Source organism: Zootoca vivipara, chromosome 15 (genome assembly GCF_965207765.1).
Source record: "Zootoca vivipara chromosome 15, rZooViv2.hap1.1, whole genome shotgun sequence".
Taxonomy (NCBI): Eukaryota; Metazoa; Chordata; class Lepidosauria; order Squamata; family Lacertidae; genus Zootoca; species Zootoca vivipara.
In genome coordinates, this window is record NC_142598.1 from 23,743,555 (window position 1) to 23,761,239 (window position 17,685).

Here is a 17,685-nt window from a genome sequence, read left to right on the forward strand (position 1 = left end):
TGTGGGCTCAGGGATGGAAAGATGATTTCAAATTTTACAATCAATAACTGGCTCAAAAGGGTTGTACATGCTGCAGTCATGGAAAAAATTGCTCATCAACGGTCTATGCTGCAGGAAAATGCAGAGCCTGAGGATTATGCGGATATTTGTTGTAATTTCATTACAGTACATATCTCAGTATCACCCAAGCTCAATATAGTCCCCACAAATCATTTATCTGAAAGTAGCTTTAGTATTTTCTCCATTTGTTTACCTTACCCATGACCTAATTTCTCTTCCTTACAGTTAGAATCTGTTAACGCTTTCATTATTTTAATCTAAATGTGCATCTGGCTGGGCTTCCCCAGGCACTCTGGGCGGCTTCCAACAGAAATATTAAAATACACTAATTTCTTAAAGATTTAAAGCTTCCCTAAACAGGGCTGCCTTCAGGTGTCCTCTAAAAGTCTGGTAGTTATTTTTCTTTTTGACATCTGGTGGGAGGGCATTCCACAGGGTGGGTGCCACTACCGAGAAGGCCCTCTGCCTGGTTCCCTGTAACTTGGCTTCTCACAGCAAGGGAACCGCCAGAAGGCCCTCGGCACTGGACCTCAGTGTCCAGGCAGAGCGATGGAGGTGGAGACGCTCCTTCAGGTATACTGGACCGAGGCCGTTTAGGGCTTTAAAGGTCAGCACCAACACTTTGAATTGTGCTCGGAAACCTACTGGGAGCCAATGCAGGTCTTTCAAGACCAGTGTTATGTGGTCTCGGTCTTGTTGTTTTGTTCTTTTCTCTTTAAAAAAACACATGAATTAATTTTTTTAAAAAAAGATTGGTTCATCAAAGAGAAGGAACCGCAAAGAGCCGCCTGTCCCTTTGTGTTTATGAATTGTTCCTGCTCCTCACTCCTGAATCTTATTTTAAAATGATATGCAAAGTAAAATGATATGCCAATATAGCGGGAAAGGCCCAGTATACTCAGGTCTTCCAGTGATACATGTCTGAACAAAATGCAACATGGGAAAAATTATAAGCCACAGTAGACATTAGTCACATTTCACAAAGTGAAACTTGGTCCCGTCATTTTTTGCAAGAAGTTTGCAGCTCCAGAAGTCATTTTCTACACCACAGCAAACAAACCAGAAAGCAGAACAGGATATGAGCTGGTCTGTAAACAGCAAGTTAGTTCCACTCAGGCCTGATTCGTAACTCATACTTTGCCACCTCTCAGTTCTTCTCAAAGCACAGTCTGGCACAATCACAACCCTCTGCTGGTTGTGCATATAGTTACCATCTGTAATCTATGTCCTGTGCAGACTCTTCTATAATAAAAGGCACCATACCAATGATACACTTCCCTGTACTGGCACGGGTTGTGGCAATTTACTATGCAAACCATCCTATCCATGAAGGAAGGCGATTACAGATATTCCATGACTGGAATCCTGACATGCAACAACAACCGCACTTCCAGGATGAACCCATTTTCTTGATTTCCTTCAACCCCATCTTATCCTTGCAACAAGCTGCCAAGTAGCCAAAGGTCACCCAATGAGCTTGATGGTGCAGGGGAAACTTGGACCTGGGTCTCCCCAGTTCCCCAACACAGGCCCTTTCAAAGATCCTTTTTTCCCAAAGATTTCACAGAAAGCCTGGCTGAGAAATGGACAGGGAGAAGGAAGGGAATAAATTGAGGGAAATTTCTGACTGGACTTCCTGCAACTCCACTCGGAGAATAGGGACAGGACAAGCTAAGTTGAACCTGGAATACAGGAGACAAACATAATTCATAAGTGGATGAGGAGGAAACACTGTAATGTGTGAATGAAGAAACTGCAGCTCTCCTATTTTTATCAAACCACCAAACAAGCTTGAGAGGAGGCAGGTAAACCACACTAAACAAACCTGTACTTGACAGATGTTCAACCACATACATTGGAGGCAGTATTCTGCTAAATATAGGCTCTGGTACTTGTCTGGAGAGCTAATATGCCCCCTATTAAAGGTTTGAATACCACTTCAAAACAAAATATTGGCCTCAAAGAAGTCTTATCTCTGGCTGAAGAGTGGAGTTTAAAATGCTTCAGACAAATAAATTTTGATCATAGAAATTAACAATTCAACAATGATAAAGTCACAGAACCTTAAGGTAAGAGAGAGCTATAAAATTAGTAAAAGAGAATCTGCTTACATCACTGGAAGGTATTTTGTAGCTACACTCCCGTAGCACCATTATAACCCAGGTAGCAGTATGTCCCAAGGAGATACAAGAAATGAGTAAGGTGCACTGAAGCTACAGAGGCTGCACAAACCTGTAGTATGTCTAGCAAAGCAAAATTACATAGTTTAAGCAATTGAATATGTTGTGTATGAAAGTGAAAAGGTGTAGTGCAGTAGCTACAGCAGTTCTCTCCCCCCCCCCAAGAGAGAGAGAGAGAGAGAGAGAGAGAGAGAGAGAGAGAGAGAGAGAGAGAGAGAGAGAGAGAACAAGAAACAGTTACAAATTAGACATCTAATTCCATTTGGGTGGTCAAAACATACACCAGCTGAGCCAACACGTTTTGACCACCGAAACGGAACAACTTGTTGTTTTTGATGGATTGCTGGCCACTTTTACTCTGCTCTGATTATGCTGTGGGCTTTTCATATATATTATTTAAATTAAACATTTGAATTTCTGTACCACTAAAGTAAGAATAGCCATATTGCACAGGTTTATACCTTCGGTTTTCTGGGGAAAGGTAGCAATTCATTTTTGAAATATTTTCTCTCGCTCTTACATCTCCCTACACTTTGAATTCTGTATCTACAATTTGCATTCTGCTTCCATCTGCCACACTACTACTTCCTCTTAAAAGGCTAAGGAATTAACTTCACTTGTTTTTCCTTCTAATTCCGGGTTCAACAAAATAAGACAAAACAAAACAAACCACTGATGAACAGCAACAATAAAAAGGAATCAACCTGTATTTGATTATTCATGTTTATGAAAATTCATGTGCTTTATAAATAATTGAATATCCCTTCCCACCTTCCTGTTTCTTCTTATACACAAAACCCAATTCTATGCAAGTTGACTCAGAAGTCTCACCGAGTCCAGTTAGGCTTAACTCCCAAGTAAACATGGATTGGGTGGGAGGCTAAAAATCATAAAGAGTCAGCAAGGGGCTTAACATTTTTTTAATTCCCTGCTTGTTTGAATAGTGCTCATATTAAATGCAATCAAAACTAAATGAAGAAAAATAAAAGCAAAACAAAATAATGCATACATATGCCACCTGAAAAGAGCAAGGTTAGTTTGGCAAACATTCTAAGTTATATAAAAATCACGATATATGTATTGTGACAAAAAAAAGCAATAATCACTTACCAAAATCTACCCTTGTTAGTATGCACTGCATTGGATGGTCAGTTGTATGCCTTGTCGTCGTTGCACCACTTTCATAACAAGATGCACACAGATCGTAATCGTAGCAAATTAAACACTTGTATCTGCGACCTCGAAAATTTCCTTTTAAACATGCATCGCAGCTGACACCTACAAACAAAAAGAAATGGTTATTAACTGTACATTATACTATATTTAAATGTAACATAGTGAACCTAGTAATACCTACAACTTTTCAAATTAATTTTAACTCCACTGTTAAGTGTTTCATGTTAGCCACATAGTTTCTATTGGGAAAGAAAGGTGGGCTATAAACTGGATGAACAAACAACAAATTTGGGTGTACTTATTGCAGTTATGTGAAGGAAACATTTGGGTTGCTTAGTGAGCATCTTCTTGATTAACCCTGAAAACTAGAACTCAAATATGAAAATCACTGGATATCATTAACATACTAATTGTAGCATGCTTGAAGAAAAGTGTAGATAAATATCTGTGCTTCCTACTAATAGTCACCTAAAAGTTAATGGTAACTTTGAGTTTAAGTATAACTACTATTGTGTCCACTTCAGTTGACTTGTAATGTGTTAATTTAGAAGAATGGTCAATAACAAAATGAAATAATAACTTTCTAAAAAGAGAAACTTTTCAACAGATGAATATAGTACAGTACCGTGTTTCTCACATTATAAGACACATCTTATAATTATTTGTACTCAAGAAAATAAGCCTATGGCTTATTTTCGGGGGGGGGGGTGTGTCTTTTTTAAAAAAACAAAAACGATATGGTACCTCCTCTTCCTGTCGCGGCTCGGCGCCCGGAACTGGCTGCTGCTGCGCTGCTGGGCGCGTTGTTGGCACTTCAGCAGGGCACGCTGCTGGGTCCCGCCGGGTCGGGGCTCCACGCGGCACGCGCTGCGGCTCTTGCTGGGTCCCGCCGCCGGGTCGGGGCTTGGAGCAGCGCCAGCGCCAAGTGCCAACCCGGCGGCGGGACCGGCAAGACCCACAGCGCGCGCTGCTCCAAGCCCTGACGCGGCGGCGGGACGCAGCAAGAGCCGCAGCGCGCTCAAGCTCGGGGCTTTTTTCACTCGCTCCTGCTTGGCGCCGAGCTCCCAGCGAGACTCACCGCCGCTGCTGCCTCCGCGCGCAGCAGTTCAAAGCTCCGGTGGGGCAGCCTCTTCGCAAAGGAGCTCCGGGAGGGACCAGCGAGTGGCAGCCGCGGCGGCCAATGAAGGCTCGGCCGGGTGTTTTTTGTTGTTGTTGCTGCGTCCCGCTGCCGGGTTGGAGCTTGGAGCAGCACGCGCTGCGGCTCTTGCTAGTCCCGCCGACGGGTCGGGGCTTAGAGCGGTGCGTGCTGTGGCTCTTGCCAGTCCCGCCGCCGGGTCAGCGCTTGGCGCGGTGCATGCTGCTGGGCATTTTGGAGGGGCAGTAGCATCCGGTTCCGGGCGCTGACAGGCATCTTCCTCTTCCATGGCGCCATCCAGACCTGCTCCCACCACTACGCCTTATTTTTGGGGTATGTCTTATATTTCTTCCACTCAGGAAAATCCTGCCATGGCTTATTTTTTGGGATGACTTAAAATATGAGAAACACGGTAGAAGGAAATTTTCAACTCCACATCTTTCATCTGACACAACCACACAACCGCACTATTAGTCCTTGTTACCCAAGTAGCAACAAGTTATTCTTCTGTCAACATTTGTCAGATAAAACACAGAAAAATCATTCGCCTTCCCTTTCAAAACACACAGTAACCCACAACAGGTGCAGTTGAACATTCCAGAGATCTCATCACTCTACAATACAAATTTTCTTCACATCCTGCAATGTTTCTGCAGCCAGGGATTTGGATGCAGACTTTCCAAGGATAATGCTGTTCCTGGAACACTCTGCTGGAGGAAGGGTAAGAAGACTTTCACCAATTTCTCATTCACCTACAGCCCGTTGAAAAGCAACTCTAGAGGAAGAGCATGGGAGATGGTGCTAGTGGGCAAATCTACAAAAATCACTTCCCCCTACTTCGTCCTTAAAGTAGAGCTACTGCTAGAGCAGAATCCCATCCACCAAACAGAGTAAGTTGAGTATATCCTGATCCAACCCAACATACACATAATCCTAAAGATAACAATTTGCAAAAACAAAACAAAACAAACAAACAAACCACAACCTCACAGTGTAATAACCTTCCCACTTTTTATTTAGAAGTTTGCATGAATAGGAATCTTATTTATGTATCTTTTAAGAGCCACAAACTTTTAACAAACTTTAAAATGTTTCTAGGTATGTTTTAAAATCTCAAGATTCTAATTCATAGTAATTGCACAATTGCCTGTCTGTAATTGCCATGCAAAAGTTCAAAGAGAACTGAACATTCTCTTTCAGTTACAGATCTAGAGCAAAGATATTGAGCAGTACCTCACTTCAACCCATGCCAATCTCTCAAAACGACAACAATTTTTCAGAAGACCCTGGCAGCTGGTTCTGTATTTCTACAATGACTCTCACACTTAACTGGCAAACACCAGCTCACAGCCTTCACAAGGCAGTACTGCCACGGATCACTTATTACAAATCAAGGTACTCAAAATAACGCTTACAGCAACACTGTAACGTAGACGACACAATGCAGCGGAGGGCAGGGAGTACCGAGGCTGAGAAAATAGAGCAACTTGCTATGCAGTGAGCTTGTACCAAGAATGCACCTTGCATTTTCTTCTTTCAGACTATCTGGATGAACAATAGTAATGAAGACATCTCCCCCAAAAAAACATTGCCAGCCCTAGTAAATTATTGATAAGTGAAATATAAATGTGCCTCAGTGACAATACAATAGAACTGCTTTCCTAACAAAAATCACACCCACACTTTCAGCCAACATTCCTCCAACTAAATGGCAGGCCTCAATCAACATACAAGGACTCAATTTATCAGCAATAAAACCACCTCTCTTTGGATTTCCAGAACACTGACCCAATTTCTAACATTCTATGACCATGCACCCTTGAATTTCAGCCAAGGTACTTTCTGTCTCCCCAATTCCCACAAACACTTTTACTTCCCCAACAGATTTAGATTGCCAATAGAAATAGGGCAGAACAACTGAAAGCTATGCCACTGAAGGGTAGAAGGATAAAGATAAAAATGGCTCATTCTAATTTTAAATAATGGAACAGACTACTTTCCTTAGAGGTTTTCAGCATTATTCAGCCGCTAACGTTTCCACGTCCAAATTTAAAAGGCTGCTTTTTCTTTTGGTATTGTCTAGAAATGTTAGGGTGAACTTAAAGGGGTTTGCTTTCTCACCAAAATGTTATAAGCTTTCTTATAATGAAGGCGTAAATAATGTTTGTGTGAGAACAACAATATACAATATCACAGTATTTCAATTTTGTAATTAAAGGCTCTGGAGCAGTGTTTACTTAATTGGATTCCTTTACAAGAGCACCCTCCCCCCAAAAAAGTTGCAGGGCCAGGCTGGGCTCTGACGGTTTATTGGGGGGTCCTGAAGGAGGAGGCAGGCAACCTTGTGCAGTTTCGGGTGCTCCTTTTGATGCTTTCTTTTCAGAATGGTTAATTGCTTCCATTTTTCAAAGGCCACAAAAGACACCTGAAATAACCCAAGGGAATCAAAACAGCAGCAAAAGTGTGGAAAAACACCACATTATGCTTTTTTGATTTTATTGTACCGATGATATACACAATTTATTTTCAGCATTGCAATGGGGGTGGATGGGATCCGAGTTTCTAACACTGATTTACAATTCATGAAGTGGGAATGGCCCAGTTTACACCACTTACACACCTTTGGAGTGCAAGTTCAAGAACCTGATCACTTGTTGCAAGGAAGTTCAAGAGACTCCAGTACCCAAACTACACCAATCCATGAAGGTGGAAATCCTCTTCTGTTTGAGCGAACAATTTTAAATTGGCAGATTGAGATAAAGTGTCATATGACCAATCGTTCTTCCTTTCCCCCCTATATTTTCCATAGGCCACTTGAAAATTGCTGAGGTTCTTTGTGGATCTCATAATAAACCAGGATAGACTGCTAAGATGAGTCCCTTAACTGGCAGGTGTTTAGGGAGAAATCAGTAATCACCAGCAACATACTATGAAGGTCATGGGCCAGGGCCTTGTTATCTAATTCAATAATCTGGCACTAGTCGAAACAGCCTCAATCTCCACCATCAGAAAAAAATTAATCAAGCATAGGGCCCAGGTCAAATATTCTTGACTCTTCTGCAACCTTTCTGTGACCACCTGAACAAAGCTTGTAGACCACAATTTGAGAATTTCTCCTAATTAAACAATGGTAATCAAATTGTAATAGATGTGGCTGAGAGTGAAGGTTACACTCAATTATTGGTTGAGACCACTATGGTTCCAATATGCAACTACAGTAGAGATTGAAAAACTATTTTTAGAAGCAAATGTGATTTTTAATACTACATGGTAGTTTTGGGTTAATATATTTGTATGTTAAAACTTTTTACAGTATCTATTAAAATACATATAAATGATATTTTGGCAATATTAATTTAAGTCAATTAGTTAAAATACATTAACTAAAAATTATGTAATCAGTGTTCGTAAATGCACCCAAATGTCTAATCTGAACAATTTTTTTAAAAAGCTCAACCATTTTTTGAGGTGTCCTGGTTTTTACTTTTTGAAATGTGGCAACCCTAGTTATAGGGAAATTCATTTCACACTGACTCACAAGCATCACACGACACTGCATTAATTAAGGCAACAGGATATGCAACGGTCCCCCCCTTCAACTTCCAGAATATGAAACTCTACTTACGAATGGAGCTCCGTCCGCCATCTTGGATGCAGTTTAGATAGGATTTTTTCTACTTACAAATTTTTAGATAGGGTTGCTTCAACTTACGATTTTTTCTCCCAATGCATTCCTATGGGATTCGACTTACATTTTTTTCGACTTATGAATGTGCGTTCGGAACGCATTAAATTCGTAAGTAGAGGTACCACTGTAAATATTTTATAAATGTAGTTTTTTGTAGCTAGGATTCCTGAATGTATGTTTATTTGATAATTAAAGTTATCAATAAAAATATGAATTCAAAGAGTCTGTATATGTGAGACTCCACAGCCTCCTTCACAAGCACCCAATATAATGTCTTGAAATGTTCGTTCTTATAATTAATTCAAGAAGGCATATCACTGAACAATATCCATGGACTGAAAGGCTTGCTGGTGTGCCAGAAAAACAGCACAAAACAGATTTCAGTTGTTCTAACTAGGGATGAGGGGAAGTCCTAGTGCAGAAACAACAGGCTGATTTGTATTGAGTAGGACCTAACAATTGCTGCCATGAAGGAAAACAGAGAAGTTGCAAGGTAATAACAGGAAGGGCAAATAAAATGGTTCTGGCAAAAAACAAACATACAGATACGAGTAGCAGAGGAGAAATACAAACAAGTTATGATTCTGAACATGCTACAATGAAAATAATGTAGTGGAAATAGTTCAATTTTCTCACAATTCTGACACACTTTATATGCTGAAGTCATATATGCAGCGAGTTCCCAAGCATGTTTATTCAGAAGTTAAGTCCAACTAATTTCAGCTGGGCTTCCTGTTTTTAACTGTGCAACCTCACTCATTAAAACTACTTTCCAATGCTGAAGACAAGGAAGCAATATAATCAAGATCAATTATCAGCTTTATCCTCAAATACCTTAGGAGCGACCATCTCTTACTGGTTTCTGGCCTAATTTCTTATAGTTCAGCTGATACAAAAGCAAAAAGAGCTTTCCTGTTGGACATTTTAACATGCAGGCTGCAGTACTATGAACACTTCTTAGGGAGCAGCAATGGGTCTCATTCCAAATATGCACAGGATTTCACTGAACATGTAATTTACTAGTTGAACTAGACTATATTTTTTAAAAAAATCAATGAAGATATAGGACTTCACTTTAAAATCCTTACCTATGGATAAGATTGAACAAAAATATTTATCCCATGGAAGTCTGCTTGATTGGCCCATTATCATGGTACCATGCACCAAGATTTTATGTCCATTTGAACTATGATGACATTCAATTTAAGGGTACAGTGGTACCTCAGTTTACGAACTTAATCCATTTCGGAAGTCCGTTCTTAAACCGAAACCGTTCTTAAACCGAGGCACGCTTTCCCTAATGAGGCCTCCCGCCGCCGGTGCCCTTCCACCGTTCGGATTCCGTTCTTGGACCGAGGTAAAGTTCTCAAACTCTTGTTTTGCAGAGTTTGTAAACCAAATCATTCTTAAACCAGACTGTTCTTAAACAGAGGTACAGTACCACTGTCTTTCTAAAAAGGCTTCTAAATGGCAACCTAATCTTTCATTCAAAGTAGACAGGGAAAGTACAACAGGGAAAACTGGGCAACACTGTAGCATTAGTTACCCCAACTGATGAAAACACTAACTATGAGTGTGGTATAGAGAGAGTAGAACAGGGGTTCCCCAACTTACCCGGCTTTGGGCCGGAGGGGGGGGCGTGCATGCGCGGGCGGCCGTGCGCTCCCATGTGCAAACGCTATTTCTGGCACACTCCCGACCTGGAAAGTGCCGGAAATAGCTTGTGCGCATGTGCAGAAGCCTCATCCGACCCTGAAGTACACTGGAAATGATGCTTGCGCGTGCGCGCAAGCTATTTCCATCGCTTTTCCGGATCGGAAGTGGGCAGCCGCGCGCGCCAGTAAGAACAGGCGGCAGCAGTGGGAGGCGGGGGTCCCCGGGGTCACATAAAAGAGCCTCGGGGGCCGTATGTGGCCCCGGGCCATAGTCTGGGGACCCCTGGGTTAGAATGTCAGACTAGGACCTGGGAGACCAGGGTTCAAATCCCACTTGGCCATAAAGCTCACTGAGTGACCATGGGCCACTCACTGCCTTTCAAGCTAGCCTACCTCACAGGGTTTGTGTGGGGATTATCAGAGAAGGGAGAGAAACCTGGAGAAAATGTTCCTTGGAGAAAAAGGTTTGATATAAATGAAATAATAATAACAACAAATATTCACTATAGCAGCTACAGCTGTGATGGCTCGGGCTTATGGAAACTATATTCAAAAGCATCTAGAGTGCACAAAGTTGGGTAATGAGAAAACCACAATACACAATTACCATATTCTAACTCTAGTCATGGCTATGTGTTCTAGCTGTGCTGGAATGTCCATGCAAATGAAAATGATCTAGCCAAGATACATACTAGCATTTATACACACACCTGAGAGCTTAAATCAAACACACATCCAAAAGCAGATGTAATTTCAATGCACTCCACTACTTTGAACAAGATGTGCACTCAGATACGTATTGCAAACCACATTCTAGCAGAGCTAGTGACACATAAACGGATTCGGGCATAATCTTTCTACAAGGGATATTAACTTCAGTGAGACTTTCAATATACTCTTATGTAATTTACAGCAAAGTAAAGGAGGGGAATATTGCTTTGTCTCCATTTTGCAACCATGACAATCAAAGGCATGTACTGTACCAACATATGGCAAGACATACTCAATTCTCTCAACTGAGCAGGAGGACAGCAATCTGAGGGTGAGGGATTTATTAGCAAACACCTTGTCATTGTCAAGATGAGTTCCTGTTGAGGTTTAGATTATTGGTAGCTTCTCCTTCATGCAAGGATGGTGGCCTTATTAGAATGATACAGGGAGACTAATGGACTCTCCATTACTGGGGACCCTAGGGGGCTTTCCAGCAGGCATGGCTAACAGTCCTGTCAAATTACTGTCTCCTCTGCAGAATGGAGACACAACACCAGGTGGCTGGTGTGACTCTTCTCAAGCTCCCTCTCCAGCTTCACAGAGCCTGCTCCAATCTTTGGTATACAACAGAGCTTCAGGGTACTAGAACCCAGGTGGCAAAAAATCACAGCAATTCTGATCAAACACAGCTCATCCTCTTGTGGCAGTGATTATGGCAAATAAAGATTTCTTCACCACCCCAACATCTACAAAGTGCTGTTCAACAGACCTTTTCTGGGTGGTTCTGTCTTTTGCAGTCTGACCAGGTGGGGCTGGTGAAGGAGTTTTTGATAGCACAAGTTTGAAATTGGGAGAATAAAACTGCTTGCGTCCACAACAACCAGGATACTACCATTGGACACAACTGATACTACCATTGTCATATTTTGATGTGTCGTTATTGTTTATTGAGGCTTACAAAGTAGACAAGGTGCTTTACCCCTTTTAGGACTTCAATTAAGATGCACAATTCTGCACAAAATCTGGTCTACACTAGAAAACTATTTCCAAACTGAATTAGACAGACAGACGGAAAACTATTATAACCTCAGGTCACCCAATTAATGGAGTGCATACACTCTTGAATCAGTAAAATGACAGAAACACGCCAGAACAAACAACTGCAGTACTTTTTCAGTTTGCATCTGCCCTGCATGATCTCAAAACATTTACTGAATACAAATGCATCTCAAAGATATGAAAATCCCTAATAGTTATGATTGTCTTTAACTTCAAATAATGGTAAAACAATGTGGGGAATACTTTCATGAGGTTTTTTTTTTTTAGTGTTTTAACTCTTTAAACAAACAGAAACTAAAGACAACTCTGCTTTCATTTCCTGGCACTCGAAAATTGGTCCCCAATTCCCACTGGACATCTATCAATCTGGCTTTGCTTCCTCATTCTGCTCAGTCATATGATAATTCCCCCCCCCCTTGATGAACAGCTTGCCTGTTTGTACCTGTCTTCAGGCATTTTCCCACCCTCACAATAAGAAGGGAAACCAGGGAACTGAAACCATTAGACTAGTATGCATTCTTGAGACCAGGGACACCTAAAGCCAAAATAACAGCATTAATTGCCACTTAATTATTCCACATAAGCTTCCCTCTCCTTCCTCTGTTGTCTCCCTCATGTCCATTTTTAGAGCAGCGTTATATATGAAAGCTAGGAGCTAAATGGCACCTTAAAACTAAGTTATACCGTGTTTCTCCTAAAATAAGACGGTCCTCAAAAATAAGCCATGTCAGGCTTTTAATTAGTAGAATAAATATAAGACATCCCCCGAAAATAAGCCGGGGGTGGGAGCCGCTTCGGGGAGTGCAGCGCAGCGGGAAGAGCCTGGTGAGAGGCAGCTGCGGCTGCAGGTGAAGCCCAGGATCTGCGTGGGCGACTGTGGGCGAACGCCCTGAGCGCTGCGGCGGTGGTGAAGAGGCGCCCGATCAGCCCGCTTCTCAGCTGATCGGGCGCCTCTTCGCTACCGCCGCAGCGCTCAGTGCGTTCGCCCCCAGTTGCCCACGCAGATCCCGCGCTTCACCTGCAGCCGCAGCTGCCTCTCACCAGGCTCTTCGCGCTGCCGCTTCGGGGAGCACAGTGCAGCGCGAAGAGCCTGGTGAGAGGCAGCTGCGGCTGCAGGTGAAGCGCGGGATCTGCGTGGGCGACTGGGGGCGAACGCACTGAGCGCTGCGGCGGTGGCAAAGAGGCGCCCGATCAACCCGCTTCTCAGCTGATCGGGCGCCTCTTCGCTACCGCCGCAGCGCTCAGTGCCTTCGCCCACAGTCGCCCACGCAGATCCCGCGCTTCACCTGCAGCCGCAGCTGCCTCTCACCAGGCTCTTCGCGCTGCCGCTTGGGGAGCACAGTGCAGCGCGAAGAGCACTCTTCTGGTGCTCTTGTGTGTGCGCGCGCGCGAGGGAGAAGTCCCCTTTTCCTTACCCAGGTGTAGCAGCAGGAGGTTACCCCCGCGAGGTGGGCAGTCTGTGCTCTGCACACACACACACACCGTTTTGCCTCGCTCCGTCTCTCCGCCCTCCGCAAAGACACCAAAAAAAAAAAAAAAGACATCCCCTGAAAATAAGCCATGGTGTGTTTTTTGGGAGGAAAAATAAATATAAGACGAGTCTTATTTTAGGAGAAACACGGTAGCTGCTGCAACGGAATGACTAGGCGCTTTAAAATAATAATAATATAAAGCTGAAAATGAATTAACTGCAGTGAAAATCTTATATTCATTTTTCACATGGTCTAGCCCTCATCTGAAGACTGCAAAAAACAAAAACATACTTCCCCTGCCCGCCCCCATAATATTCTTATGAAGGTCTCTTCTTCAGTCCTCTTACAGTGGCTGGAAGTGGGGAGGCAGAAAAGCTTCTCCTTTCGTTCCAGCAGTGGCAGTTTTAAACTGAAATCTTAGGCCCAGTACTGCTCCCAGAGCTCAGAAACTGCTTGCATTAAAGAAATTCCCTGTCACAAAACGTGCCTAGAACAATGGGGGTTTCGAACACTGTTCTAGACTGTAAGCCCCTTGGGAAATGGGCCTGTCCTCTCATTCTCTGTAAAACATCTTGTACATGGATGAAGTAGTAGCAGCAATAATACTACAACAATGGGGTTCTTCACTACCATTGGCTATGGACCATAGACAGGAAAGAGATGTCTTCTATGCAGTCTTCCTTTCATAAAAAGCTTGAACTGATTACAGAACACCAAGCACCCAGAAAATGGAACAGGAGCACTTTGGAAATAAAAGATGCTGCTACTGACCAGAGCTCTGAGATGAGAAGAATGATTAGGACTCTCCCACCAGATTTTAAATTTGCCATCACTAAGAAATGCAGCTTCAACACAATTAACTGTATCATGCACATACTAAATGCTCTTAGTAACCATAGTTGCAAAACAAATATTTAATCTGTGTCATTATATATATATATATATATATATATATATATATATATATATATAGCTTCTAAAGTATATAAACAGTGCCATATTAAGTCTTTAAGGTGCTACAAGATTGTTCTTTCTGCTGCAAAGAGGTTACTCCTCTTGGGGGGGGGGACTAGAATAGCTTAATACAGTGGTACCTCCGGTTGTGGATGGGATCCGTTCCGGAGGTCCGGTCAGATCCTGAGGTTTCCGCAACCTGAGGACCGCTTCTGCGCATGTGCAGCCCGCTTCTGCGCATGTGCACGTGGCAAAACCCGGTAAAATACTTTCAGGTTTACTGTGCACGCATCCCGAAGTTTACGTAACCAGAGGTTCGACTGTATTTCAATTTAAAATTACCTAATGTTAAGAGGACCTCTGAGTGTTTTTAGTATCAGTGCTTTTGGCCAATGACTGGAGTCAGAGCTGTGATTCATATGCGAGTTGTTTGGGTACCAGGGAGCCCCTAAGAGCTGGTCAATGATTAAGGCTTATGAGACCTACAGTAATCCAACAATATTTGACAGCCTAGGCCAGGAGTGGCAAACCTATGGCACATGTGCCAGAGAGGGCACTCAGAGCCCTCTCTGTGGGCAGGCGCACCGTCGCCGCAGCAGGGCCATAGCTAGGGGGTGAAACCGGTGCTCCAGCGCTACAGGAGGCTCCTGACTGCTTCCAGCATGGTCCCAGCGCTGCTACGGCACCATTTTCAGCCTCAGGGGTGAGGGGAGGAGAGGAGGGCTTGTGCTAGCAAACTGCCTCTCCATCCAAAGCCTGTGCCACCGCTACTCAAGTCACCGATCAAGCCCATCTGCCACCGCAACCAAACCTGACGGCCACCTCTGGGCTGGCTCCGCCTTCCCGCCATCAAGCTCAGTTGTGCCCGACCCGCCTTCCTGTTCTGTTCTCGGACGCATTTAGAGCTGTGGTAACCCTAGTGAGTGGTTGAGCAGGGGTCGACTTTTGATGCGCCAGGGCCTCCCACCAGTCTGTTGTTCCTACTCGGGAGTAAGCCGCCTTGAGTTCAGCAATGTTGGACAAATTATCAGCATGCGTACAACAGCAAAAATCACATTAATTGTTCAAAAGTATGCCAAATGCAAACTTTTACCCTTTTTTAAAAAGGTGTTTGTATCATTGAAAGCTCTGTTATTGTGTTTTTCTTTTAAGACAAAAGATGTTAATGTATGAATTGTTTTTTTCTAAACTAAAACCTCACTATTCAGGTTAAATTGCCATTTTGGCACTTTGCGGGTTTGGGGTTGCAGTTTGGGCACTCAGTCTCTAAAAGGTTCGCCATCACTGACCTAGGCTTTGGTTTATGCTTGACACTGGAGGGGGGGCAGGATTCTTGTGCCTTTAACAACTATATGGCATGCAGAAATTCAACAGGTTAAGCCTTTTCTAGCATGAAAATACAATTATGGGGAAAGCTTAACTTCAGTTCCACAATAAAAATAGTTTTCAATTCCAATTTTTAAAACAAAAGTATTGGAGGAAATTTACTGGTTTTCAGGTAATTACTTGATCACTATTCTTTTTCCTTCTTTTTTATATTGATAAAAGCAAGTATCAAGCTCTCACACTTCCCCTCTCCCTTGTCTCCTCCCATGCAACTGTGAAGATTTCAACAGCATTTAGTTCTGCTTTTCCTGAATCTCAGCTAAAGGATCTGCAAACTAAAAGACAACAATTCCAGTGCTGGAGTGAGTGAAAATGCTGCCCATTACACTTAAAGAGCAGGCAGGGGCTTCATCTCCCACCTCTGTTTTCTCCTGAAATGAAAGAATAATGCACACTGCCCTTAAAAGATCACTCCAGGAATTGGAGATAAAGCTGTGGAGATGGGTGGGCCAAATCCAGCCCACAGGCCATATGCTTCCTTGTTTTACTGTATTTAGTACCTTTTCCTCAAATAGTTTGAACTCCTCGTCAATTTAATGTATTGGAATAAATTCAAGAGACTACATGAAATCTTTTTCCAAAACTGATGCCTATGGATACTTTGCACCAGATCACAAGTCTCATTTCCTAAAGACAAAAGACCCATTCCAATTCATCCTGCATTTAGACTTATGAATCGTTTATCATCAGTCAAGCACCCTATTACACCACCCCACCCACTGCTTGTAAACACACTCACTGTATTCTCACCAGCTCCCATAATCGTAAACCACACAAGCCACAATATTTTTTATATTAGTACAGAGAGTGGGCCATCAAACTTTTTGTACCAAGTCTCCTAGGGAATGCTTGAAATCCTCTCTATCCAGATTTTGTAATCTCCAAAATAATACAGAGTAGTCTAGCCCAGGCGCCTGCAAAGTATGTGGATTTTGTAAGCTGTTCCTGTACAGTGGTACCTTGGGTTAAGAACTTAATTTGTTCCGGAGGTCCGTTCTTAACCTGAAACTGTTCTTAACCTGAGGTACCACTTTAGCTAATGGGGCCTCCCACTGCCGCTGCCACCGCACCGCTGCTGTGCGATTTCTGTTCTCATCCTGAAGCAAAGTTCTTAATCCGAGGTAATATTTCTGGGTTAGCGGAGTCTGTAACCTGAAGCATCTGTAACCCGAGGTACCACTGTACTTTGAATTTTCTTTCAACTGTTTTCAAAGAAAACCCCTTCCGCCATATACCTCCATTCTCTCTTGAAATCAGACATTTTAAAAACAGGTTGGACACCATTTACTCTATCATAAACTACCAAATTGACAGGTTTAGAAAAATGAGAAAGTTTTAACAAATAATTATACTTCTTACATCTACAATGTATAAGAGATCTCAGACAACAAGATGTTCAAAAACTGTGTCTCTGTCAATTTAATTCTGTTCTTCAGAATTAAAGTTTTATCCTATCTTTCTGCCAAAGAGCTCAAGACAGGGTAGGGTCCCCTCTCCTTACTCCTCCTAACAACTCTCTGGGATAGAATCAACTCACACAGTGACTTGGCTAACTTCATCAGTATGCTTTGTGCCTCATTAGGGATTTGACCAAGATCTTTCAGGTGCAAGCCTAACGCCCAGGCCAGTACATCACTGTCACTCAAGAATTGCAGTTCCTGACACGCAAGACAACTGGTCCAAACATGACAATTCTGAACTGCTGAAGAGCTGCATTTTGAGAGAGGGGAGAGATCAGGTAAGAAGCTATATTATTAGTCAAATAATAAATAAAAATAAGAATAGGAGCAAAACGTTCAAAATGAAACAGGATGCAGAAAAGGCTACACTCTTCAATCCAGATTTGATATTTCCGTGGCTAATATTCATCAGTAGGTGTCTGACATCCTGACATCTTGACAAGAGGGAACTAATTAACCTTAACAATAGTAAATATCTGCACCAATGTATTATGTTGGTGGGGGGTAAGCGGGGATAGAGGACAGGCAACCTCATGTCCCACTTATGATCTCATAACTATCAGACCATCTTGGCTGTGAGCCCTGGAATACCGGCTCCCTGCCTTGCAAGCCTTTTCCCACCTGCCCTGGAAGGGCGAGGCCCCAAATGACTCCACCTACAAAAGCTAAGGCTAGTGAACAGACCCTTGGACTGGGGTACTGTTTAGGTGGGTTTGGGGGGGGGGAGTTGCTGCTGCTACAAATATTAA

General features: G+C 42.8%; 1 protein-coding gene across 1 annotated transcript in view; it reads right to left on the reverse strand.

Moving 5' to 3' along the window:
• KCMF1 (potassium channel modulatory factor 1) overlaps positions 1-17,685 on the reverse strand; it is a 40,925-nt gene that overhangs the window by 10,602 nt on the left and 12,638 nt on the right. The window contains exon 2 of the mRNA XM_035097014.3: positions 3,351-3,518. Within this exon, the coding sequence (XP_034952905.1) occupies positions 3,351-3,518 (168 nt within the window). The remainder of the gene's footprint in view (positions 1-3,350; positions 3,519-17,685) is intronic.